The sequence below is a fragment of the Elaeis guineensis genome, chromosome 11 (genome assembly GCF_000442705.2).
Source record: "Elaeis guineensis isolate ETL-2024a chromosome 11, EG11, whole genome shotgun sequence".
Lineage (NCBI taxonomy): Eukaryota > Viridiplantae > Streptophyta > Magnoliopsida > Arecales > Arecaceae > Elaeis > Elaeis guineensis.
This window is the reverse complement of record NC_026003.2, coordinates 51886298-51913678: the sequence shown is the minus strand read 5'-3', so window position 1 is coordinate 51913678 and position 27381 is coordinate 51886298. Positions and strand designations below refer to the sequence as shown.

Here is a 27381-nt window from a genome sequence, read left to right as displayed (position 1 = left end):
TTGAGCCCATTTTTAGTTTGCCTTTGGGTCTTGATTCTGGATCTGTTTTAAGTCCGATTTGCTCTAATTTTTTTTCATTTTAACCTACAAATCGGGTTCTTTTTATTGACGATCATATTTTCTGCAAAAGATAAATAAAAGCATCAATTCTTAGGGAATAAATATAAATTATTGTATAAATTAATATTTTTATTGATATATTTTTAGTACTCATCACACCTCCAACTTGAACTTTGCTTGTCCTCGAGTAAAGAAAAAATTTAGAGTTAAGTACCTTTTAATTTAGAGTTTCAAATTTTATCAGGTAATTTTAAAAAGGGCCATTGATGTTCAGTAAAGCGTAAAGTATGTCATTAGGATATTAATACTAATCAATATGGGAGTTAAGCTAAGAATACTGAATTTTTTTTAAATTATCCCTACTTTTATTTTTAAATCATTAACTTTCATATGGGCAAGTATGTTGTTATTTTTGTTCTTCATTTATTGATTTTTTTTTTTAACGTTGTATTGCTATTGAGTGTCTTAACCCATTAAGCTTTCTGTTTGACTCATGTAGCAAGTTTTCAGTCAATGACTTCCGAACCAGATGGTTTTAGGGTACTAGGTATAAAATATTCTTGGGACTTGCTCGAATTAAACAGATTACGAGTTAAAACTAGCTTTACAACAAAGCTTCTTTGCCCTTCATATCTTTTGACACGAAACTCAATGCTTGCTTGGGCAAAGAGATCTGATGACTCATCATGAAGTACTTGAAATTTTTTTATTTTAATGAAGAAACGTATAGTTATCCTAAATAAGTCCATAGGAAGTAAACTCTTCTTTAATACTGGTAGGAAAATTTAGAAATGCTCAAGGAAAAAATGTTTATGTTCTAAACTTAACTCTTTATTGGTTTTTCTTAGTACTTGATCCCTCAATATCGCACAAACTCTCTGGTTTGTGCATCAATTTATTTTTAAAAAAAAATTACTTGGTTTAACTCGATTCTTAAGCGTAATCAGATACTTAAATGCTAAATGCTAATTTACTTGAGGACTTAAAAATTTAAAATTTTTTTATTATTTTTTTGTCCAACTTAATCGATATTATCCTCAATGGGAAAAATAAAAGGTGTATAAAAAGAGAAAGAAAAGGAGAGATGTCATCTGACCCAGAAATTTTTTTAAAATTATTTTTTTTCCAATTTAGCCAATATTGTCTTCAAATCCCTACAAAAAATACTAAGCAAGACTCGATTAACCTAAACAAAATATAAAAGATATTAAAAAGCAGAAGCTACGTTGCCTCCCAGAAAGTGCCAAGTTTACCGTCTTCAGCCAGACCAATCGACTCTTACCTATACTGTATCGAATATTGGATTGACAAATTCCAATGGTTTTGGATTGTCAATCTCAGAAAAATGGCCTACGATCTCTTTATTGATAAATTTCAGTATTTTATTGCCAATCTCTAGAAAGTAGTTCACATCTTCATTCTTAGTCAGTTTCATTTTTTTAATGTTAAGAAGATAATTTACAAACCCATTCATAGATCCTTGTTTGTTGAGAATTTCTCTTATTTGTTCTTCTAAAATGCTCATGAATTGAGTTTTTGGGTTAGAAATTGAGTTTGATGCAATGGGTATCAGAAGGATATCACGTGATTCTAAACATACGTACTCAGGTGTGACTAGGGGCGATTTCAATTCTGAGGAGGTGATGATTCTAGAGAGGAAGAACCGGCTTTTAGTACTGAAGAAAAAGGAACTCTAGGTTTATATATCGCGAGTAACTCATTCGTTCTTTTCTTTTTTGTCATTTTCACTCAGATTAGAACCAGCATCAGTATCAGTTTCAAACTCAGATTCTTTTATGTGGTTAGTCTCAGTACTAACCTCTTCTTTTAAGTCCACATTTGGCTAGAATCAGTACTAACCTCACATGATCTTGGTATGGGTCCTTAAGAATCTACGGCTTCTAAGCTCGAAAATTGCTTTGGCATTCTCAAATTGAAGATTCTTAGGTGGGACTTAGATTGATGACTAGATCCAGGTGGTTGGTGGGTGGATGGGTTGTTTTTGAAATTTAGTATTAGTTGGCTCGGCAATTGACTTAATTCTCTCCTCATGGTAGACTCAGCTAATTGATTTATTTGTGCTTCTAGTCTGGCGATGGATTGCTGTTGGATCATAATCATTTGTTGAAGTTGGCTAAACCTATCGTCAGCTAGAGGGGTCTGTTGAGGAGGTGGGTATGAAGGCTGATTGTAATAGGATTGCTGGGTAAGCTGACTAGACTGACCTCTATTATAGACAGTTCTGGTATTGGGGCCAATTTTGGAAGTTTGATTCAGGCGAAATTTGGGTCTGAGTCAGAGTCTGTTGGGGTCTCCAAGAAAAATTAGGGTGGTTCGTCCAACCTGGGTTATATGTGTTTGAAAATGGATCACTAACAGGCTTGGAGTAACATTGGGTAGCTTGAACTTGTTCTTGGATGAAAGGTAAAAATTGTGCAGTCGTGGGATATTCACTTATATGATGGGCTGGGCTAGCACAGATAGAATAAATCTTCTGATATTTGAGAGGTGGTGTGTATTGTATAGGAGATTGTTGTCCCAAGGCTAGGAATTGATCTAATTTTTGGACAAAAAGATCAATTTTATTTAATTTATGAGCTATCAAGTTCAAGTCAGTCTTAGAACTAGAGTCTGGATGTTCGATCTCATAGATTGCTCGCTTTTGGTGAGGGATCGATCTTTCATAGGAAGATAATGAAGTATGGTTAATTGAATTTTCACTCAAGATTTCAAACAAGTCATAGGCTTCATCCTTACTCTTGCTCATGAATTTCTACAAGATGCATCAATCATCTGTCTATATTGGTCTCTTAAATCCTTATAAAAAGCTTGAACAATTTGCCACTTAGGTAGATCATGGTGTGGGCATTTTTTAAGAAGTTTCTTAAGTCTCTTCCATGATTCATGAATTTGTTTCCCTCAAAGCTGAGCAAATCCAGTGATGGCTCGTCTTATGGTGTTAGTTCGACCTAGGGGATAGAATTTCTCAAGAAATTCATGCTGTAATTCAACCTAAGTTCGGATTGGTCTCCCTATTGTGCTAAGCCGGTACTTGGCTTTGTCCTTAAGTGAGAAGGAGAATAGGGTCAGTCTAAGTGCATCATCAGGAAAATCTTGGATTTTCATCGTGGAACAGATTTTAAGAACTCATCTAGATGCTTGTAAGGATCTTCATTAATGTTCTCATAGAAAGATGGGAGCATTTGGATTGTGATCGATTTGATCTCATAATGGCTTGCAGGAATATCAAGTTAGTGGATACAAGTCGATGGATTGTAGGTGGAAGGAATAAAGTATTCCTTCATCTGTCTAGGTGGTTCAATCATTTGATTATTAGGTTTAACATCGATCAGCCGTTCAATTTCAGGATTGGATTCAATTAGGTCAGAAAAAAAGATCTCCTACCATGCATGTACTAGTGCAAATTCTAATGTGTATGGTTCAGATTTTTTTTTTTTTTAAAGAAGGAGAGGAACGAGAAGAGGAAGAAAGAGAGAAGTTCTAAAGGTGAGAATCTTAAGAGTGTCCTAGACTTAGAGATGATAGATGAGAAGAATTAGTTGTGGTTAAGTATTAATTGCAATCAAGTTAGCAAGCAATTAAATCTAGGACATCTATGGGTTACTTAAACCTAACAATTCGATGTAGTGTGAGTTAGCCTAAATGCGAGGTGAGTTTATTCTCACTTCAACTAGCCAGGTAAGAGGTGGATTCGTGGGAGGCTCCCCGCTGCTTTCCTAAAACACCAACAAGTTGGCCAGGTAAGTAGACGGTCTTAATTAAATAACCACGAGTCCACTTAGGTTTAGTCTTTTTAATCTCTTGCCTTAGACACCAGTTTCAGGAATGAGTCCAAACTTACTTTGCACTTGACTTCACCACAATACTCGAACTGAACTCAATTGATCCTAAAGGTCAATATCTACTGAATTTTAATTAGGCTTAGGTTAATGATGGATGCTGGTCGGTTGTTTTTGGGTTAAGGAAGGGTGATGAAATCCCCACTTTATCTTGTTAATGGGTGTTGTCCTTAAATTGATTTGAGATGAATATGTACAATCAATTTCAAACAAGGAGTTTTATGCAACTAAATTAGATGTATGAAACTAATCAACTTGAGAGGCTCACTTTGTCTCCAGCAATCATCAAAAAAAATAAATCAAAATGATGCATGCTCTAAGCAATTAGGGTTTCTACTCTTGTCATGAAGTTTTTATTAGGTTCAAGTGGCTTATTTTTAAATTAATTAAAAAAAAGTAAATAATACTTAAAAAAAGTTTAGGGTTAGGATTGATCTCAAATAAAATTGTAAGCTTTCTATCTCTTTTTTTGATTTTTTTTCTGCAAAAAAGAATAAAAAAATTAGTAAGCTATATTTACAAAAAAAATCAAAGAAATCAAATGTTAAAATTGGTGCCTTCTCCAACAATGACGCCAAAAATTGATAGCTCGCGATGTTGTCGTTAGGACACCGTGATTATCAAATTAATTTTAATTTTTTTAAAAATTAAAAATACGTAGAAAGTGATGAGTTGAGTCGAATCCACAGAGAAGGTAGTGTTTTGATTTGATAACTTTGATTTTTATAAAAAGAAAAAAGATTTTGAAAAAATAATTTAAATGAAAAAACAAAAATTAAAAGTGTGAAAAATAAATTTGGTACTAAGATCTACTATCTAAATCTTAGCTTCTACTTGTAATAAAAATAAAGAGCAGGAATTTAAAGAGTGAAAATAACTTAGTACTAAGATCTATTATCTAGATCTTAGCATCTACTTGCAATAAAAATAAAAAGCAGAAATTTAACAATACAATAAAATAAATTTTGTATTAATTAAAATTGAAATTCAATTATAAAGAATTTAAAAAGAATAATAAAATAAAACTATAACAAAGATCTGAAGTTGATCGATGTAGCTTCGTCGGAAAGATGGTTGACAACTTTTTCCTTCGTACTCCGTGGAGTGAACTGACTTCTCTCCTCGGATCCTTACATCTTTCTTATTTTTTTCTATTTTTTTATATTTTTTCTACTATTTTTTTGCCTCTTTCTACTGTTCTCGGACTCCCCTTTTATAGATGGATTTTTTTCCAAATTTTGGTGGAAAACGGAGTCCCAAATCATGTCAAAATCATGTCCAACCCACGTCACAGCTTCCTGGCTGTCGGATCGTGTTTGGGTGCTCCAGATCTCATCAAAAATCATCGCCCAGCGCCTTATCAAAGTCGGATTTGATATCATCCGTCCGATCTTGCATCAAATCGACTCTGGACCGTCGAGTGGCGCCAAAAATAAATCCTCTGTTTAGTTCTCCCATTGGCAACCAACCATAGCTGTCCGATCTCGCTCAGGATTGCTTGGAGCCGTCGAATCGCGCAGTTGATGTGGGCCACCACTGCTGGATATGGGATAGCGTATTATGGACCGTCCGATCATGTGCAAAAATCAATCCCAGCCGTCGATCAGTGCGAAACTCAGCCGTCTGCTCCATGAACCACGACTGTGGACCATGAAATTTTTTGTGGATCGCGACCCTGATTCCATGGACCGACCGGTCGGTCCATCATGCACTGTGCGGTTTAATTGGGTTAGGTTCGAGTCGGTTTGAATTGATTTTGAGCCCATTTTCAGCTTGCCTTTGGGTCTTGATTCTAGATCCGTTTTAAGTTCGATATGTTCCAAATTTTTTCCATTTTAACCTACAAATCGGGCTCTTTTTTATCGGTGACTGTATTTTCTGCAAAAGATAAATAAAAGCATCAATTCTTAAAGAATAAATATAAATTATTGTATAAATCAAGGTTTGCCATACTGTGTCGAACCGGTGGTACACCCCATCTCGTACCGGACCAACGGAGAACCGGCATGATTTGGCCGGTAAAATCGGTACACCGACGGTACCGAAGAAAAAAGAACGGAAAGTGAGAGAGAGAGAGAGGGGAGGGAGGGAGGTGGGATCCGTCGGAGGCCGGTTATGATCGTCGGAGGGCTTCCGAGCTCCGTATCGTCCGATAGGGCTTTTAAGAGAGCAAAAAAGAGAGAGAGCGCTTGGAGGGGGGACGGAGAACCTACCGGACGGACAGTGCCTTCGTTGCGAGGCTTCCGGTGGCCGGCGAGCCGACGCCAACGGTCTAAGGGCAGTCGAGCGGGCGGAGCCCCTCCACGGCTGCGCCCCCTTCTTTTTCGAAACAGACGACGTCTGTTTCGATTTTTTTTTTGTTTTAAACTTATGAAGTCGGCAACTGGGTTGCCGACTTAAGAATTTTTTAAAAAAAAACAAAAATCGTGAAGCCGGCAAATCATTTGTCGGCTTCACTTAAAACCATATTTTTTTAAAAAAATTGTGAAATAGGGGCGATGCCCCTGTTTCACGCCTGTGGCGCCGCACGCGTGGACTGCGCCCTCCGACGGCCACGATGGCCAGTCGGAGGCCATCTGGCGGCCCCGCCGGCTCCTTCCCCTCCCTCTTTTTTTTTCTTCCTCTCTCTCTCTCTATTTCTCTCTATTTCTCTCTTTTTTCTTCTGGTTCGGATCGTCGGTTCGGTACGGTATGAAACCATACCGAACCGTACCATCGGCCGGCCGAAACGTCCGATGGTACCGGTTCAGCATACCTTGGTATAAATTAATATTTTTATTGATATACTTTCAGTAATCATCAATTTATCTAGCAGCCAGGTATTTCTTCATTCAATTCAAATATTTGATTGCGAAAATTTAAAAAAATAATGCAAAATATTGTTCTTGGATGAAATGGCAATTGAATATGGATAATTGCAGGTAGTTGGTCCCTTTTGTTGGTTAGCTTACAACCTTACAGATTTGATGAAAATTAGAAATATGCCTAATGGCTAGAGGAGAAGAATCATGATGCACGCCTAAAATAAATCAATGTGCATCATTGCATCGACTATCAAGGATATGTACTTATGATATTTTATTTGTTAGCCACACCATGAATTTATGGATTAGGATAATAGAAAAAAGAGTTGAGACAGACGGTAAACTCGGAAAAAATTGAAATATGCTAGAAATGCCTACAATGGAGTGATTTTTTTGTTTATATTAGAAAAAGAAGTTAAGAAAGAGAGAACCGAGACATGGCCTTCAACGACTTGTATCATGATGCCATGCGTTGGATGCTATGCGTTAGAAGAAAGAAGTGGATAAATGGTGGTCCTATATATTGACATGTATATTGGGCTAGAGACAAGGGTAAATGTAGTTATGGTAGGATAGGTGAATTTCTAGTGATAGTCGGAATGGACCACTTGTTGGCACCAAGGACTGTCGAACTGGAGCTGGATCCCGTGCTGGATGGTCAGCGGTACGGTTCGGTATGGATCCGTATCAATCCATGTTGGGCCGAACCGACGAAGCAAAGAAGGGGAGAGGATGAAGAAAGAGAGGAAGAGAGGGAGGGGATAGAAGGAGAAGGAGAGGAAGAGTGCCTCCAGTGGCCGTCGGAGGCCATCCAAGCTCTTGCTAAGCTTGGTAAGGGTGGAGGGAGGGAAGGAGAGAGAGGGGGAGATGCTTACTAGGTCATCGGAGGTCCTTAAAAGCCTCTGTATAGACGGAGATGTAGTCGTGATCTCTCCAATGTTTGCTGACTTCAACTGAAATTATTTAAAAAAAAAGAAAATATGGTGAAGTCAGCGACTGCATTGTCGATTTCGTTCGATAAAAAACAAAAAAAAAGAGTGAAATAGGGGCGAACCCCTATTTTGAATTGGAGGAGGGTGGAGGCCCTCCTCCGGCCTCGGTCGCCCTCAGCCTCCCTCGGTGCTAGCTTGCTGGCTGTCGGAGAGGTCATGGGGTGTTGCCATCTATTCGGAGGCCTTTGAGGGCCTTCGGTGAGCCGGTAAGCATCTTTCCCTCTCTCTTCTTCTCTCCCTCTATCCTTATTGAGCCCCGCAAGAACTTGGATGGTCTCCGACAGTGTCCGATGGCCGTCAAAGGCCCTCTCTTCATCTCCCTCTCTTTCTCTTCCCCCTTTCTCTTTCTCTCTTTCTTCTCCCTCCCTTCGAATGGCCGTTGTACCGTTTTGTACATCGGAACTGGACCGGTATCTTGCCGGTATATCCTATTTGGTATGGTTCGGTGTGCCGTGAATTGTTTGATTCGGGATGGTTCGGCGAACGCTGGTTGGCACCATGTCCAGGTTTCTTTACACATTTATAAATGAACTTAGTGCTATTATTCTGGAAGATGTATTGTCACATATATTTTTTGCAAAGGAGTATAGAACAAATAAGATTAGATTAAATGCTAATCGGAATTGTGGGTGAAAGACCTAAAGGATAGGGATCTGAATATTGAATGAGCAAAGATAGAGCATACGTAATGCAATTTCAATGGAAATGGCAAATCCAAATTAATGACCAAGAAACTCCAAGCTGTAATCGCTTTATCTTGGATCTTTTATACAACGGAATGGAGAGATAAATTAAGGCGGATGGGTGATGCAGGAGGTGCTTATTGGTGTAATTTGATAAGTTCATTCTAATGACTTAAGTAAAACTGTTGTAAAATAGAGGCTGTGCATTGTTTTATGGTTCAAGATGATGGGCAGTAAAAAGGTTCCGACTGAATGAGTTGAATGCAGCAGATATGACAATGAGAGATATTTGTGCTGACTGTGCAGTACATCTAAGAAGGATGGAATAGAATGATATTGCTCACTTCATGGATGACAATATTTGGCTTAAAATTTGCATATGAATGATGCATTTCTAGATTTAAGTTAATGTCATATTCCTATAGCAGGATGATTGGGTAAGACATTCTTAAGTAGGACCATTAGATAATTCTATACTACCTCATGTATACTGTTGACTGAAACCTAATATTAGATTTATTTAAATTTCTAACAATTTGCTTCAAACTTACTGTTATCATTTGTAAAAACCAGATCAGTATTTCTGTGTATATCTTACTGTTGAGTCATTAAACTAAGGATCTACATCTATATATCTAATTTCCTTTTTTCCTCTTTAATGCCTATAAACTGTGGATCTTAGAAACGGTATGTACCATGTCTTGTGTGATGTCTGTTTTTTTTTCCCCATTACAATTCAAGTTCTATTATATATTGGCACATCATAATCCACATGCCTATATGATGTGTACAAGAAGGCATATAGGAAATTAGAACTTTTATAAATTAGATTAAATTAATGTATTTGACTTATAATTGTAAAGGCTTGTCCTCTGTTGATTATTAAAATAAAGAATTTGATACTCAGTAAGGATCATGACCCCTTTATCTTATATTTGAAACATCATTAATCAATACTTGGTGGGTTATCACAGCCTCATGGAAGAAAGAAAAAATGCTGTAAAGACTGCTTTGATAGCCTACATTCTTCATTATCCTTGAACCAACAGGGTTGGTGTCGGTGGGCAATACATGCTTTCTGCTGAAAATCTCCTGGAAGTCTTTTCATCTTGTTGGAGAAAAACAAATGATTCACTTGAATCCTCAATTTTTTGACCATGGTTCCTATCTAGTTATCGTTGCTGCATTTCATAACATTGGCATGCTGAACTTGCCCTTTCAGCAGATGTTAGTAACTAGCAATCTTAGGAAATGATTTTATATTACTACAATCTCTGTGCCACATTGTTGGTTCTGCTAGCTGGTTTGTCTTGTTATTGGAAAGTATGGAAGCAAGCAAGGTTTGCCGATCCATATTGGTGCATATTGACCGTACCACACCGTATTCATATGCAGTATAGGGGCATACCAACACTCGATGAATTGATCCCCATACTGGGCATATTGATACTGTAATAGAATGGTACCGGTACGAGGGTTCTGGTATTTAAATGGTGAACCTTGGATGTAAATGATTTGAATTGACCGAGCTTTTAGGCGTTTGAGCTCAGCTTAGTCTATTGGAAGGGGCATTCAAACTTGACTCAAACTCTGTTATGAATATTTTAGCTTGCCTGGTTAGACACTTGAGTAAGCCTTGACCTTAAGCTTAGCTCAACGTGAATATTCAGGCATAATGCTTTCGTGGTTTGCACTTGAGCCAGTTGGTTTTGGAGTTGAACTCTGAGCTTGGGTATGAATTTTCTTGCCTGGGTTGCTTGTCACTCGAATCGTTGAATGAGCCCTAGGTTGAGTTCAACCATGAATATTTAATCTTGGCTTGTTAGCCACTTGAACAAGCCTGTTGTTGAACTGATGTTTTTGTTGTCCGAATGATTTTTAAGCAAGCCTTGAAGGTGGTCTGGGCTGGGGTTTTTACAATACAACAAGCTTGAAAAAGTCAACCAATCTGAGCTTGAGCCATTCACAAACATCTCTGTCAGTGAAGCCACTTGAGCCTTTTACTTCACTCGTAACATATGAAACCACTCTCCACATAGAATTGCCATGCTAACCACATTAGGAAACATATAAATATATGCATATTACATCCAGGAAATCATCAGAATGCCTTAGATGGAAAAATTCATTTTGTATCATTAGATATAGGTAATGGGATAAGGTTGCCGTTGTGACTACCAGCATAATTGGATTACATAAAGAAGTCATACAGACATTCCACATAATTGATTATTGTTCTTAGGTCTCAATGATTACAATACTGCCTATTTAACTCTTGCTATTAATATTGTCACTTAAAAAATATTTAACACACAAAGATGGTATTCCATGACTTTTCAAATGATTGGTGATCCAAGGACACTTCAATTCTTAGGAATTTTGAAGTGCTGACTTTCGGATGGTGGTCATGATGACATGACATTCCTTGGCACTCCCTCGATGCAGTAATGTGCTTTAGTAACTGCAAAGTTTGACACTAGGTACCAAACTTTTCAAGTGCCTTGTCAAGCAGCACATTGATGCAAGTGCTTACGCTTCATCTTAGCTGTTTTGTGTCAAAGAAGATTGAGGTTAAGTATCTGAGAACTTGAATTTTTTGTTTTCCTTATAGCAAAGTTAAAAAAATGAAATTGATGTTTTGAGTACCAATGGCTGGTCAGCTTAGCAGGTTTTCCATCTCAGATTTTTATTTGGAGACCTTGGGTGATCATTGGTCTTTGTTAGATACAATCAACTGTATTGTTGCTCATGTTCCTCTAGATTGTCTTGATGATCTGGTGATGCAGATGCTTGATGCCATTTATTTATTCAATATTTTATAGTATTTGCTTGTCCAGATTTTTTTGGAACCTTTTCCAGGAAATGCTGTATAAGAGGAAGGACAGCAGAACTATCATCTTTACTTGTTAGCAATGTTTTGCTGGAATGTTGAGACTATATTTTGGAAGATATTAAATTTATTCTTTTCTATGTTTAGTCAGTGATAAAGTTTTCAATTATTTTTCATAAATTATTTCAGATTAATGTAGGCCAAGAGACTCTTCGTGGTTTATTGGCTCATTGGTTGGCTAAGAGGAAACAGAGGTCTGGATCACAGGCTTCATCTAATGGTGATGTTCCATTAGGGAAGGATGTCTCTGTTAGAAATCTCTCCCATTCGAGAGTTGAGGTTGATGATGGAGCTGAGAACCCTACTGCCATGGTTCTCCCTTCTTTTGAGTTTTCAACATCCTCATCTCCTTCAATTATTACAGAGGGTTCCCATGGAGGTCCTTGGAGAAAGAAAATTACTGATTTAGATGGGACAGAAGATGAGAAGGATCTTCCATGGTGGTGTATAGATTGTGTCTTGAATGGTCGATTACCTCAAAGAGAAAATACAAAGTAATTCCTGACTCTCCTGCATTTGTTTGCCTGCAACATGTTATTTATTTAGTTATTTACCTTACACATCCTTTCATATGTTTATTCCCATGTATGTACAATCTCTAGTTGTCTAATATGATCTACTATTCTTGATTTTTCTTGAAAGTATGACTGCAAACTTGTTTAACTAGCAAATGGCAATGGTTTAGAAAATTTACTGGCAAAGGAATTTAGAAAAAAGCACTTTCACATCATTTTAACACCTTGCTTTTGTTATTCGCTTTGTTTATTTCAGATTGCATTTAACGTCATGAGGAAGTGGAGATTGGGGAAGACTTCTAAAATTTGATATACTGAGCATGTGATAATTTTTTAAGTGGCATAAGTATCTGTATGGAAACATCTATTCCTCAAAAATAATAGGAAACTAGATGGTATTGCTGTATCTATTTTCTAATAGCTTAATGTTCGAATCATAATGGTGTGGCTGACTGACTTGGTAGCTTAGTAGCCATCTCTGTCTGTTTGGATAAGTCTTGCAGCCTGGCCTTTGTTGCACTAGTCTTCTGCTTGCGATGCTTTTCTTTTTTCTTTTTTCTAAATCATTTTTAGTTGTTATCATAGATTACTTTGTTTTCCTTGCATTCCATTCTGCTCTTTTGTGCTGTTTTCCTAGAGAAGGGATTTACCACTCCTGTGGTGTGTAACTTCCTGGGATATTTTGGATTATGATTATTTGTTATTAAAAAGGTTGTAACTGCCATTTCTGATCTTCTTAAATATTGTCTTACTAACATTCTTAGATAACTAAGAGTGTGAGGGGAACAATTTGAAAATTGTGAATGCTGAATGTATTCATATGTTTTGTTAGCTTTTGCTTTTCTATTGTATCAACATGAAAAGATGCTTAAAGATGTGGTCATCATGGCATAGCTAACTGTAAATTAAATATTTATGATGCCTTTATGTCATAGATGCAGAAAGTTTTCAAAAAGCGTTTTCACTCATCAGAATTTCAAAGTACTAATGATGCTTGCAATATCGTGATATTAGTGCTGGCCTGTTCCAACTGTGCCATGCTGTGACATGCTGGTGCCAGCATTGGTCATGCATGGGTGCCACCCTGCATTTAGGGCTCATATCAAAAGTTTGACATATTGAGCATGCTTGTTTAAAACATGACATCTTCTGAAGGAATTTGTCTGCCACCTATTTTTTTCATTGCATTGTTTTTATTTGGTCTACATACTCCCAATATGCAATTATTATCTGATCTAATTCTTTACTGTTGCCTAATTTACATAAATGCTTAATGTGCACACAACGGGCTGGCAATGTTATCAAATAGATTGCTTTTGTCCCTCTGATATCAGGAGTGAAAAATCATTGTATGAAGAGTTCAAGGTGACAATTGAATTGATTTAGAATATAAACATCATAAATGCCTTTCAGAAAGTAGAAATTGGTTTGGACCTCATTTCTCTACCCAATGCCTTTATAGTCCTAGTTCATCTCTGTTAACTTGCTTACTCTTTCTTTCCCAATCTTACACGTATTAGTTTCCTACCATTCTACGCCTTTACTGAAAGATTCTTCCTAGTTACTCCTGATTGATATACTGATGTTTCCTGGCACGGGAAAGAAGCATGTTGTAGACTGTTGTTTGAAAAATATAGTACAACATTATGTATTGATATGTTCACATTCAGGTGCTTAACATGATAAATCTGTTAAAATATTTATATAAACAAAGATAAGGGGAGAGTTCTTTTACAATTTACAAATAGTATATTAGATTTAGGGGCTTAGTTCTTGTTGTTAGCAGGTTTGACCTCACCCTTCTATCCAAAACATGCTGACACGGTAACACACCCACATATCCAGACCGGTCAATTGGTTTTTCATAGTATGTCATACGATAAATTATTGTTGATCATTCTAAAAACCCTATGTTTGGATTATCCTCTATAATTCAACATTGAACTTGATCATAGGGTCCTTTTTCTAACTTTTTATTTCCTTTTTAATTTCAGTTTGTTAATGGCTATTCACTTGACATGGATGGAAATTATAATTTTCATTAGAAGTATGTCTAAGGGTCTCCTTGCCTGGTATAATTTGAATTTGGTGCTTTAGTTGTGATGGTAATGTTGTCAACTTTATGATGTTTCTTTTCCTACCTTTGGCATAGGTATTATTTGCACCATTGTGAAGGTTCGATTGCAAAAAGTCCTCGATGGGATGGAATTGACTGCTTTACCTATCCTGGGATAAACCTTGGTTGGCCTGCTGGTCTACTTTCTATGCTCAGTCTCCTAGGTGGTTCCTAGATGCGGCACGACCACCTTATATGTGCCTAAGAGACTTGACAGGCCTAGCCAGCTTTGGCAAGTTTTTCTTTTTGGAGTGTGTGTTTTGGTTTTGAGCTGTCCTTGTTGGGGAGGTGGAGGGCAGGGGTTATGTGGGCCAGGTTGGGATATTAGGTGGGTCTCCATTGTCTCACTAGTGCCTTGACAACTTAGCAATTGCAGTTTAAAATGTCACTAATTTTTGACAAGTTATGTCTACCCTCTATCTTGTTTATTTATCATTTTGCAGAGTTGCTTATGACATTATGATTATATTATTGAGCATTTTTTTCAGCTAACATCATTTTATAAAATTATTAATCATGATACCCTATTTTTTGTTTTATTTTTAGTTTATTTTTATAAACTTATTGATTTCTAATAACTCTTTGAATGTTATCTAACTATTATGTGCCTTCACATCCACCTAAGCACCGTTCTCTTTTGCCTAAGTATAGTACAATCGCAGACCATCTATGTACATCACTTGTTGTTTAGGACACTAATACCAACATGCTCGCATGCTTTGCATGCCAAATTCACCCACAAAAACTGCATCTGGTCTTCATTTCTCCATCCCAATCTTCCATGCTTTTTACTACTTTCATTCTTCACTATTGACTGCCTAAACCTTCCCCTGTTTATTATGATTGCTGTAGATATGTTTCTTTTTTGAGAGAGAGAGAAGTGATGCCTAGTTATTTATTTTTCAAGACTAGTATGATGTAATTAATATATATATATATATATATATATATATATATATTTATATATATGTATTATGTACGTATGTATCTATTTATATATGTATGTATGTAGAGAGAGAGAGAGAAAGAGGGAGAATTGGTCTTGGTTACACTCGTCTCCACTTAGATCCGGTCATGTCTCAATGTTGAGTGCCCTACATCGATGATCTGAGCCATTGGACCTGATTTACTACATCTAAACTACTTCACATCAAAGTGTTTAAGAATCTAATTTTACATTTATATGTGCAGCTTGATCTATCTCATCCTTTTATAACATCTTGTTATATCCAATTTCAAGTTTCCTTAATCTGGGAGGCACTTAATTTGATTAGTAGACACTCTACAAGATAGATATCTTACAATATGTTATGAAAGATATAAGTTTTTCAGAAAAATGTAAAGGAACCTTTTATATAATCTCAAGTCATTGGTGCATTTCTAGCTTTATAGCCTCTGGTTAGTTTTTTATAGGGGTGCAATCGAATTGAGCTGAGTTGAGTAGTTGGAAGCTCGAGCTTGACTCAACTCAAAATAGTCGGACTCAAAACTTGGCTCGAGATCGATTGAGACTTCAAATCCCAAGCTTGAGTTTGGCTTGATGAAAGACAGACAACTCGAGATCTACTTGACTAGACTCGAATATCAACCGAGCCATACTTGAGTTTGAGCTCAAAATCGAGCCTTAGTTTGCTAGTATAATAAATAAAAAGTGTTAATAAATATATATATATATATAAATTTGAGTAAGGCTCGCAAGTTTTCGAGCTGAGTATCCTACTACTCGAGCTTGATAATAATGGAGTCGAGTCGAGCTTTGAGTTTGAGCTCAAAATCGAGCCTTAGTTTGCTAGTATTATAAATAAAAAGTGTTAATAAATATATATATATAAATTTGAGTAAGGCTCGCAAGTTTTCGAGCTGAGTATCCTACTACTCGAGCTTGATAATAACGGAGTTGAGTCGAGCTTAGACTCAAGTCGAGCTCAAGTAGTTTGTAAGCAGCTCGACTTATTTGCACTCCTAGTTCCTTAGTCCCATATGCACTTATTTTGGTTATTAAGTAGTATTGTTTGGTTTTAGCCTCCATGATTCTACATTCTAGGTTGCCCTTTCTTTTTAACTTTTTGGTCTCACTTGAGATTTTTGGTTATGAATTTTGCTTTACATTGTTGGAGTTAATGATAATAATCTTCATTAAATGTATCATCCAATTACCAAGAACAAGAAATAAAACAAAGGTTACATTGAACTGTTTTTGCTGGTGTTGTCTTGACTTGGACTCTTCAGCAACAATGCTATCAGCTTCTTGATGATTTTTCTCCACTGCAGGTGTAGCTTTTATTTGCAACCCTGTGAAGGTTCAAATGTGCAGATCCACACACAAGGGAAATTGAGTGCTCCGCGGATATTGCGGATACACAAAGTAAGTATCAGTTGGTTTTCTTGGTTGTTAACACCCATGTTGACTACAATTCTTATAAGATCTGTTGCCCAAGTTATCTATCCTTCGTAATTTCCTACTCCAAACTTGTTCGGAAAAATTAATTGTCTGAAACTGGATTATGTAAACATTTTCAATCAAGAGTATAAATATCTTAGCAATAGTTTATAGTGGATTTAAAAGGATTTGTAATTCTTGTGTTTGTTTCATGCACACTATCAGCTTCTCATTGTTGTAAAATATGAGCATATTACTTAATTTGCTCTTTATTTCTTTTCCCCCTTCTTGGAGAACCCCTTTCCTGCAACTTTCCAATAGGTTAATTTTGCATATTAACTTCCTGTATATTTCTTAGTTTTGTGATTGACAGGTGCCTTTTCTTTACTCTGTAGGTGATAAACTATGTGATCGAGAAAATGGTTCTTGACAAACCAATTGATGGTGGTAGTTCTGATGGATCATTTGGCTTGGGATTGAGTTCTGGACAGTCACAGCTTTCATTGATTGCAGATGGCTCCTTACGGGCAGGGATAAAACCATGGCAAAAGCTAAAACCATCTATAGAGATCTTGTGCAATAATCAGGCAAGTTTAAAGAAACTGTCCAGAATGAAATCTTAAGGATTCCTTTTCTGTTCTAGAACTGAAAGTCATGAGATGATTTGCTGCAAACATGATAGTAAGTGGCTTCTTGAGGCTTCTCTATATTAAAATTGAACTGTGGGATCTTTGGCCACAGGCGTAATGCTTATTATTTTATCAGCAAACAACACTGCAAATAGAATGCATAAACTAAATCTAAGGGTCTTTCCTGGTCTAGATCAAGATATCTTCTTAAGAACATAGTTTGTTAGAATATTAAACAACAATACAATCTATATGTCTAGCGAGATCTTGACTTTTCCTCTTCTGCATCTCAACTTCTTCCCTCTGCCCTAGGTTTCCACCCATATCATCTCTGACTTCCATCCACGGCCTCCTTAACTCTGGCTTCCACCCATGCTTTTCTCTAACCTTTTTCCAAAGGTCTGAATGCTTTCCTTGAATCCACCTCGACCTTGATCAGTAGGAGAGTGATTCCTTCCACTCTTCTGTCCTTTCTGTCTATTCCTTGCCACCTGTGAGGATGAAGGTGTGGGAAAAAGAGTACAACAGCAAAATGTTCTTCCCGAAAGAGCACGGCTGTTATATTAATGTCAAGGGAGAGGAAAATGAGGTAAGGGGGGCTGGACTTGAAGTTGGTTATGAGCAATAGTATTACCTGTATTATTAAATGATTTATAAGAGCACTTTTGGTCGTGTGCAAAAACAAGAAATTTTTTTGTAAAAGAATTGAAAAGAGGATGCTAGATTTTCCCACACCCCCTCCCCCACCCCGCATCTGGGGTGGGGTTCTGAAAGTTCTGTATGAGTGTCAGAAAGAAGGGAACTCAAGATGGAGAACTTAGGCACAAAAGTTGTCTACTTGCATGAAGTTGATGTGCATGGCCTTGATTGTTGTTGACTTTTTTGAGATTTTGTGAATGCTGTCCGGGATAAGTTGATTCAGCAAGTTATGTTCTTAGAAGTTCAATTTTTAGTATGTGAAGAATTCGATGCTATGTAACTTGTTTTTAAGAATCAAATAGATGTAATTTTTGCTCTGAAACAACAATACAGACTTAGATTTTCATAAAAGTTCCAGGGATGACATCAATGCATGAGAAAATTGGGATTACATTGGTGAAAATATATTCAGTTTTTGACTTTTATGGGAATCTGTAATTTTGCATATTGATTCCTGATGAAGAATCTACCATTGATGAAAATATAATGACACTAGTAAAGATGATACTAAGGTTGCAGTTCACAATTAACTATAGCCTGCTTCCATACTTGTGTAACTAATATATGAATCATATCTGCATTTATTTTGATAGAATATGGATATGATTGATATTCGATTCATTGGTACTGTAACCATATCTGTTTGTCACATATATAAATATGACTGCTATCTGATTTTGTATCTGTACTGGATCTGTTTTGGGCTCTAATAGTAACTCTTAGGTGCTTCTGATACCGATGGTTGCAGTACCTATAGTTTGTTCTCCTGTGTTGAATTTTTTTTTTTTGCCCTTCATTCATTGTCATTTCACATGTTTGATTTCTATTTTATGTTATGGTTATGTTGTTTATGTCGAGTTAGCATAAGGAATCATAAGCATAACCATATCATGTTTTATATATAATTACCCATTAAGGCATTTGGAGAACGCACCAACATAGTTTGTTCTTTTAACATTGGGAATTTGGGATATGGTTTTGAAGTTTGTTGATCATTCATTCTGAAAAAAGCTAGAACATAAACATGCTGCAGATTCGAGGAAAAAAGAGTGTAAAGAACAGTTGAATTTAGTACTATATGATGTGAATTGGTTTTGTGAACTGGGGCTTGCCCCAATGGTTAGACCCATCTGGTTAGCTACCTGAGGTGCTGGGTTTGCTTCTTGGGTAGTCTATCCCCAAAAAATCTGGACCTGGGTAATTAAGTGCCACTGGTCTCATTCCTCCTCTCAAAAATCTGTTGTGAAGGTGCAGGTTTAAATTCTTCTTCTTTTGTTTTTAAAAGAAAGAATTGTGGGTTTATATTCTCTGTTCGCCATCATAGATATTATTCCGCACCAACACCCCCCCCAACTCTAGTTTTAATGCAGTCACATGTGATGCAGGTCTTGTCACCGGAAATGAGTTTGGCCACAGTCAGAGCTTACATATGGAAGAAGCCTGAAGATTTGGTGCTCAATTACAGAGTAGTGCAGCCCAGATGATTACAGACATCAGTTTCAGAAAGGTTAGTGCCTTTCAGATCTGCTGTCATTGTCAGAGCCATTTTGGCTAACAATGTCTAATCTATTGGATATTTCTCCTACAAGTGGGCAAGTATGGAGAAAACATGGAAAGAGGTACTTAGAAATAATGTGGGAGGCTAGAGTTCCTTGTCCTCTATGGGGGCATTTGGTTTGCAATCGGAATTGGAATAGATTGGAATGGTGGCCATATACCTCAATGCGTTTGGTTCGTGATTAGAGTTGGAATCAGAATAAGGTTTGAATACTAGGAGAGAGTAGGGATTGGATTTTGGGGACTTGGGGCATTTCCATTCCATTCTCATTTCCTTCTAGAATCGGAATGGGAATGGGACTTCCCTCAACCAAATAGTTGGAATAGAAGTCTCTCATTTCCATTTCCATTCTAGAGCCCAATTTTTCCAACCAAATATGCCTCGAGATTTTTCATAATTCTTTCGTCATATTAGGGAATAATATATAAGGTTGCAAATGGGTTGGCTTGACTTGTAATTTGACCTAACAAGGTTAGAGCAGATGCAACATGATCTTAAATACCTGTTGGACGATCATATTTAAATACTATACCAGTTCCATATTCTGGGGTTGGCTCTGAATTTATTAGACCCTTTCCATAAACTTTAACTCGATCTGACCCAACCCAACCCACTCTTCAAGACCGGGCCAATTTGAAATATTAGACCCATTGGTCTAGATTTCATAAATTTTGACCTGACCTAACCTGATTTGAATTAACCCGATGAAAGTATTCCAAGTCATTTATGTTTTTCCTTAATTAAGAGAAAAGTGTTTACACTAATTTCACTACATTAAGAAAGGCCAGCTATTGAGGTTGTTAACCTCTTGAAGTAGCTTGCAGCTCTAGATAAATATTAATTCATGAAGTTTTGACCATGTTAGCAAACAATGTGGTGGCCGTTGAGGTTCAATTTGATCGAGAAAAACAAAATTTTCTTCACGAAATATTGTTTGTAAACAAAAATAGACTTGAACTTGAAGCGTACCTGATCCAAACCCGAATATTTTGGTTTGGGTTTGGGTCATACGTAAGCCCAACCTGTTCTGAATGGCTTGCTAGATCTAAAATATTTTCATCTATTGGATTTGGTCCAGGTCCAATATCATGACCCATACATGAAATCGAGTTGGGTTATAGGGTCAAGCATACCTTGATCCAACTTGGCCCATTTGCAACCCTAATAATATGGTACCCAAAAGCCCTAGTTCAGGAAAACAATCACCATCATCAATAACTTTCCACCTCTTCCATTTATTTGCTTAGCAATTCTTGTGTGCACCAAAAATATTTCATGAACATGGTGATGAGGTATCCGAACATGCCCTAGATTTGTGAATTAGACATGGACCTGCCTGCCATTCAGCATGGTGCTGCATGATACTTACCATGCCAGCGTTATTGCCACATGGTATTGGCACGGTATTAGTGGCATGCCAGTACTTGGCATGCTGTGGTGCCAGTGTTATGTGCCAACCAATGGCATGTCTCGGCATGATATGCACCCATGCATATGCAAGGTTGGCATACCACCAGCACATGGTATATCGATCCCTGAATCATGTGGTTTTTGAATATGTTATCAGGAGGTCCATGCCTTGCTGCCTAACTTGTTTTCACAGCTGACATTCTTGATATTGCTCATATCTGCTGTTTGTGTAGTTGCTTGTGGAGCTAGAGATGTCCAGCTTGCAATGGAGAACCTGCTTCTTGAATGTATCATACCTAGTATAATCATCCTTCAGTGTGCTTGCTGGTTGCAACCAAACTGATTTTTTATGTAAATATTGGAAAGCCCTTGGATGAAGCTCATTATTCTTTAATAATTATAATTGCAATTCTGACATTCTAGAAGTAGGCTTGGTTGCAGGCCTTGGCCTGTGGAAAATCTTTCAAGCTGAACAACTTGGAAGCTTCAATCATAGAGGCACTGGGGCACCAGGAGCGAACAAGGGTATGGCTTGACAACAGATTGTTCAAATCTCTTAAAAGAGATTAGAGATGATGTTGAAAGTTACCTAGTTGTGAATGAAGGTTTCAAAACAGGCAGATGATGGATGTAATTCCTTTAAAATAAATAGCTCGTAGATGCTTCTTGTTTGTCCAAGCTTGTGAAGTTGCAAAAGAATTTTGATGAGCTTAGTCCTATTTGGGGGTGCTCCATGGTGCTCTCTTGTATAAATTCAAGCTGTAAATTTTGAGATGCTTTCTTTTACACGGTTTGCCTTTGAGATGCACTATACCCTTACCTTTGTATTGCTTTATATTGGACCCATCTCGTCTAGTCTATTGGACTGAGCTCAGTTTTATTTACTAATGAAGAGATCAAAGTTACTCTTCTTTGTAACAGTGTTTAGTGTTCCAATACACGTTCGGGAAGAGAAACTATGTGACGACTGACTATTTTGAAATGTCTCGTGTATGAATTCCGGCTGCTTGATCACTACCAATTTGTGATCTAGCCTTCTTGGGTCTTCGTATCATTATTCTAACAATTCCACTGGTTTAAACCGATGCTTTATATTCGTCTAGGGATTTTTTGAAAGAGACTCTTCAGGGGTTAAATCATGTATCAGATTTAGATCACTAGAATGGTTGATAAAAGTGAAATATATTAACGGCAATGGTACAGTTTGGTTTGTGCTTGTCACATCATATTTAAATAGTCTCCCGGAATGGCTGAAGAACTTCAAGAAATGAAATTTGGCTTTACAAGACTGCCGACTTTTTCGAGTTGACGAGTACTTTTCATTTTTTGGCGTTATGCCCTGAAGCTGGGAAAAATGTATTGCTTCTAACGGGGCAAAATGGTATGAAGATTTTTGAGAACCGTCTACAAGTTTTTTTAGTCATTTATATTGGTAGAAACCCTGTTTTACATTGAAGTTACTCTTGGTTAGGTTATGGTATTGATTGGTAGCTTCGAGATTTATGTATCGAGGCTCTACGCACATCCTGAGAAGGACAATACTTAAGTGGGGATTTTATCAGCTAATCCTAACATGAGTTGTCCTTTATTCGTCCTCAAAACTGCTTGTCTTAAATCCACAAAGTTTAACACGACATGAGATCCAACTTATTTGTGGCATTCACTTAGGTTAGGTCAGCGTTGTTTGATTATTCGGATGCATCATTAATGGAGCTAGCGATTTGATCAAGTAGACTTGAATTGGGAAAAAAGAAAGAAATCATCAACATGAAAAAATGATGGTTACAATCATATTTACCTTTAAATCTGATACTTGCTCCCTGTGTATGAACGTTTCATAATTTTAGTCCTCTAAAAGGAATTAGAGACTTGTTAACCACTGCATATAGCAAAAAAAATCTAGCCTTGGTAGAAGGATGTCCAAACTCACCACAGTAAAGCTTTGAAGGCAACAACTTGTAACAAATCCAACTATAATTGCATATAATATCTATCTGATTGATTTCCATGTCCTTAAGTTGGGGACCGTGAGATTTTCTAAAATTTTAGGACTTCTAGCTTTTAGTTTCCCCTTAATGCATTAAAGCATGCTCGATAGCCCAAGTACTAAAACGGTAGATAGAGTTTCGACGTATTCAAAACGCACAATCCATCAGGTTCTTTTTCGTCGTACCATTTTCTCGTTCGCTTGCATATAAGTGGTTGAAAATGGAACGTGGACATGGTAATCCCTGAAGCAGTTTTCTTTGAACTGCTATTCCTTGTCATATAACATCGCCTAATTTTTCTATATGAACTGATAATCATCGTGCGCCCAACAACCCCCTCCACACACCCCAACCCACCCACCCCCAACAAAAGTCAAGGACTTGGGTTGGATGTTTCGTACGACCGGATTCCCCTTCTTGCGAATCCACTGTTGGATGATCAACCGCTCACTTTGTGATCTGTATAGGCAAATGATGGAGTTAGGAGTACTTTTGAGATCTATGCAGTGATGATCCAATGGAGGATTTGTCCAAAAGAAGATGAATCCTCTTTTTTTTTTTTGCAAAAGATACAACCTGCTCCCCCAAGCAAAAAGGGTAGAAAGAATGATATTTTCGTGCATGTCCAGATATATCCACATTATATAGTACAAAGGTTTAAAATTATCATCACTATCATTTTAAGAGCAGTTAAATGCTTTCAAGGTGCTCCTGTTATGTTGCATTGCATTGTTTATGCAAATCATTGTTCTTTTATCAGCCAAATCACACCCGACTCAAGATCGTGAGTCGAGAATCATGGCAACCACCGCATACTCATGAAAAACTTTTTCTATAAGTATACAAAATATTTTATTATGATATCATAAAGTAATAGCAAAATAAAATTTTAAATAATTAATATTTAACTTTATTTCAAATAACTAGATCAAATATCTTATAAAATAAAATTTCATAGTCTTGCATCAAATCTCAATAAATTTTAATTTAAAATAAAATATCAAAGTCTATCTCTAATTCGCTCTCCCATATCGAATTTTTGAATCAAATTAGTCTTTTGAATATGTAAAAAAAATAGAAACTCATCGTAAGCTAAACAGCACAATAAGTAATATCCACTTTAATTAGATAAATCAAGCAATAGTAATATATTGAAATGATACATCTTGTACCCAAAATTTTAGAACAAAACCCACTTAAATAAATACAAAAAAGAGTTTGGACCAGCATGTGCGTTACGTGCTAAAAATTAACGTGGAAAGGGGGGATGCACGCGTGAGCTCCCGAAGGAGATCTCTTGCAATCGAAAAACCAAAATCACTCGAAAATCTGAATGAAAATTGAACTAAAACTTTTTCTTTTAAGGTCTATTTAAAGAACTCTAACTCTTAATTCATTCTCACTCAAAAATCTTCAAAAATTGCTATTTAAATCATTGGTTCTCTTCCTTTATTTCGCCTTGTTTATTGGTGGAATAATCTCATTTTAGCCACCAAAAGTCAGATCAATCCTCTTCAAAGATCAGATAATTTCTCTAATCATATATCCCTCAATCTTGTATAGGATTTAAGCTTGAGTTTGTGCCAAATGATTTGCCGAAAAATCTTTGTTACTATCAATTTTTGGATCTCTTGTTTTTCTCATTTTTGTTTTGATTTTTTCCATCGTTGTAGGCCACCATCGATCATCAGACCGGGTTAGTTGCTATCATCGAGGATTGCCCTCCAGCCATGGGGGTCATCGGCTAGGAGGGGACCTCCCCTGCCTCAAGAACAAGGGGTTTAAAGGATCCCCTATTCTGTGAAAGAAGGGAAGAGGACCGCACGGGCCCTTTGTTTTCCCATGGAAAAAAAGAAAACAAAAAGAAAAAGGAAAAAAAAAAGAAGAGAATTTCTTTCTCTTTCCTGTCTCTGTTCTAGGTTTGAACACCTGCTATCTCACTCTAGAATGTCAGATTCTCTCTCTACTTTCTTCCTTTAAAATTCTCTCTCTAGCCTATTTCTTTTTTTTGATGGATTTTTCTCTCTTGAAGTTATCTTTCTAAGATTAGCCTAGTGAAGGATTTTTTTTTGATGATTTCGATCGAACTCAGTGAAGGAACTGATCTTAAGTGGGATTTCAATTTGAGATTTATTTTGATTTAGTTATGAATTAGAATTAAAAATAATTTTGAATAATAGATTCTGAATAATCTTCTAAAGGTTAATCGATCTATTCGTTCAGTATTCTGCAAAAGGTGAGTAATGAACTGTCTTTGCGAGATATTTTATATTTATTTTAAAAATAAATAATTATTTTTTAAAATTATACATGATTTATAAAATTATGTTTTGAATGAAAAGTGATTTTGAAATACTATGATTTATTGATTATGCATATGTTCAATAAATATTATGATATCTATATGTATTATGCTACAATAGTGCTTTGATATGGATCGAATTTGTGCTCTCAACTTAACTATATTTTAGTGGACCCCATTAATAGAGATTATATGTTGGTAATCAGTAGATCCCACTAATGGAGATTATATGTTGGTACACAGCGAGCTTCGTCAATGGAAATTATATGTTGGTACTCAATGGATCATATCAGTGGGGGTTATATACTGGTATTCAGTGTATCCTGCCAATGGGAGTTATATATTGGCCATAGTTAGAGGCTATTGAATTTATGTGTTTTTGATTCGAATCGAATTTATGATTACGCATGCATATGAGTATTGAAATTATTTGACTTATTTAACGAAGCATGAAATATGTTCTTATATTTATTCACAACATTGTTTTTGAACATTACATCTTATGATAATATCTAAAAAATTTAGTGAAGGATGTCGCATATCCAGGATATGTATGCAGAGATCAGAACATATAGATTTTTAATTTTTAAAAATCATGAATGCAGTGAAATTTGAACTTGATCTAGATTTAAAATAATTTCAAATCTAACATGCATAAAATATAGATCTAATCTACACATGTCAGAAATATTCACATGTTGAAATCAAAATACTGAAAATAAAAATTAGATTTAGAGTTAGATCTTTACTTTTGTACGGATAGATCTTCATCATGATCCAATGGTTCGTGATAATCAGATGAGATTTCTGTAGCATTGTATATGCGTCCGGCCTTTATGGATATCCATCGGGGCTGATTTGATCAGGAAGACTCGATCTCATCGGGATGCTAGCTTTCTTATAGAGATCGCTCTCTAAATTATCAAATCGGCTTGATCTTTTGATTTTCTTATCAAGTGAATCAAATTGTGAAGGAATGACTGCACGCTCGATCAATCAGATCAGGATACATTTGATGGAAAAACAGACAGTTCAAAGCATGTATTTTTAAATTTTTTTAGCAAAAAATAGTAGATTAAATATTTTAATCTTCTATGCATGCTTTAGATCAAATCTAAACTACCTACTAAGGATCTATGATATGAAATTTTACATATAAAGATTTGATGTAAATAAAAAACTATATCGATAATATCGATGCCCTGAATCAGATATAATCGTGAGATCTGATCAGATGAGTTTAGAACTCATTATCTTATCGCAGGTCGATGATTGCCATTGCTGATAAGTATGGTACGAGATTCTTCTTGATGTCGAATAGCCGCACAGCTCGTCTGGCCTCTACAGGTAGTCCATTTGAAGTCCTAAATAGATCATCCTTCCCGAGAGTGCTAGCTCGCATAGAAGGCATTGAATGGCTGGAATAGGCTCCTTCCTTCGGATCACCTGGATACTTTCGAATCAGAAGATGGAGCTACTGGAGGAGGTGGTGGTGTGGGTGACAGGAACAAGACCCTCTTGTATTTTTTCTTACATAAAAATCTAGAGCCGAAACCTTAGAATCCACCCTAGACCTCACGCCCAAAGAGGAAGGACTCTTCCACTATTTTTCACACACAAAAGCCCGCCCCCTCTCTATTTCATGCCCTCTCTCATTGAGAAACAATTTTCTATGATGATTTCCTAGCCTTTGTCGCACTAAACTTTGAGATATTATACAGATGGCGTGGAGAGGAAAGGGATAAGGATGAAGTGGTTTGAATTAGTTCTAATTCAAATCATTTTGAATTCAAACTAAAAACCACTTCATTCTTATCCAAATGGGGCATCAAAGGGGCAGAGGCATAAGACATTTCTCATGCCAAATCCTTCTCAATTCCTCACACAAATCAGCCTTCTCAAGGAGATGGCGCCAATGAAAGGATGAGGATAAGGTAAGGAGGTTTCAAGTCAAATTCAAACTCCTTTTGAATTTGAATGACAAATCAACTTATCCTCATCCAAAATGAATTTGAGAAGGGGCGACAGAACCATCTGGGTGTGAGAAAAAAATCATGTAAGAATTTTTCTCATGTGAAGAAAAGGTGAGTGCAAAGAAAGGAGGCGCAGGGGATATGCCCAGTTTGAATTCGAATTCAATTTCTTATTCAATTAGATTCTTAATTCAATCAAATTAGGTTAGATCCAATTAGACCATTGAACCTAATCTAATTAGGTAGTAAATAATTTTAATTAAATTAAAAATTAATTGAGCTCAAATTTTTATCAAATCAAAAATCGAACACTCTTAGCGATTAGGTCATCTCATAACCTAATCGGGTCAAATCAAATTGAATCGATTCAATTAGATTTGATCCAAACCTTAACACTTAATCAAATTGAGCTAATTAACAATTTAATTGCTAATCAATTCTCTTATAATTCACTAACAATTAACAAATTAATTTATTGCAACTCTTGCACAGGGTTAATGATTAATCGAATTGACTATTATA

General features: G+C 36.4%; 1 protein-coding gene across 6 annotated transcripts in view; it reads left to right on the top strand.

Moving 5' to 3' along the window:
- LOC105035370 (uncharacterized) overlaps positions 1-21221 on the top strand; it is an 89363-nt gene extending 68142 nt beyond the window's left edge. For 4 of the 6 annotated variants that reach the window (XM_010910918.3, XM_029261934.2, XM_010910916.3 and 1 more), the window contains 5 exons: positions 11419-11783; positions 16192-16285; positions 16696-16887; positions 19014-19135; positions 20830-21013. In XM_010910918.3, the coding sequence (XP_010909220.2) occupies positions 11419-11783; positions 16192-16285; positions 16696-16887; positions 19014-19112 (750 nt within the window). In that variant the 3' untranslated portion in view covers positions 19113-19135; positions 20830-21013. Of the gene's footprint in view, positions 1-11418; positions 11784-13956; positions 14195-16191; positions 16286-16695; positions 16888-19013; positions 19136-20829 lie in introns of those variants that run through there. The other 2 variants (XM_073245423.1, XM_073245425.1) reach the window with 2 other exon arrangements.
- Positions 21222-27381: the final 6160 nt, after the last annotated feature.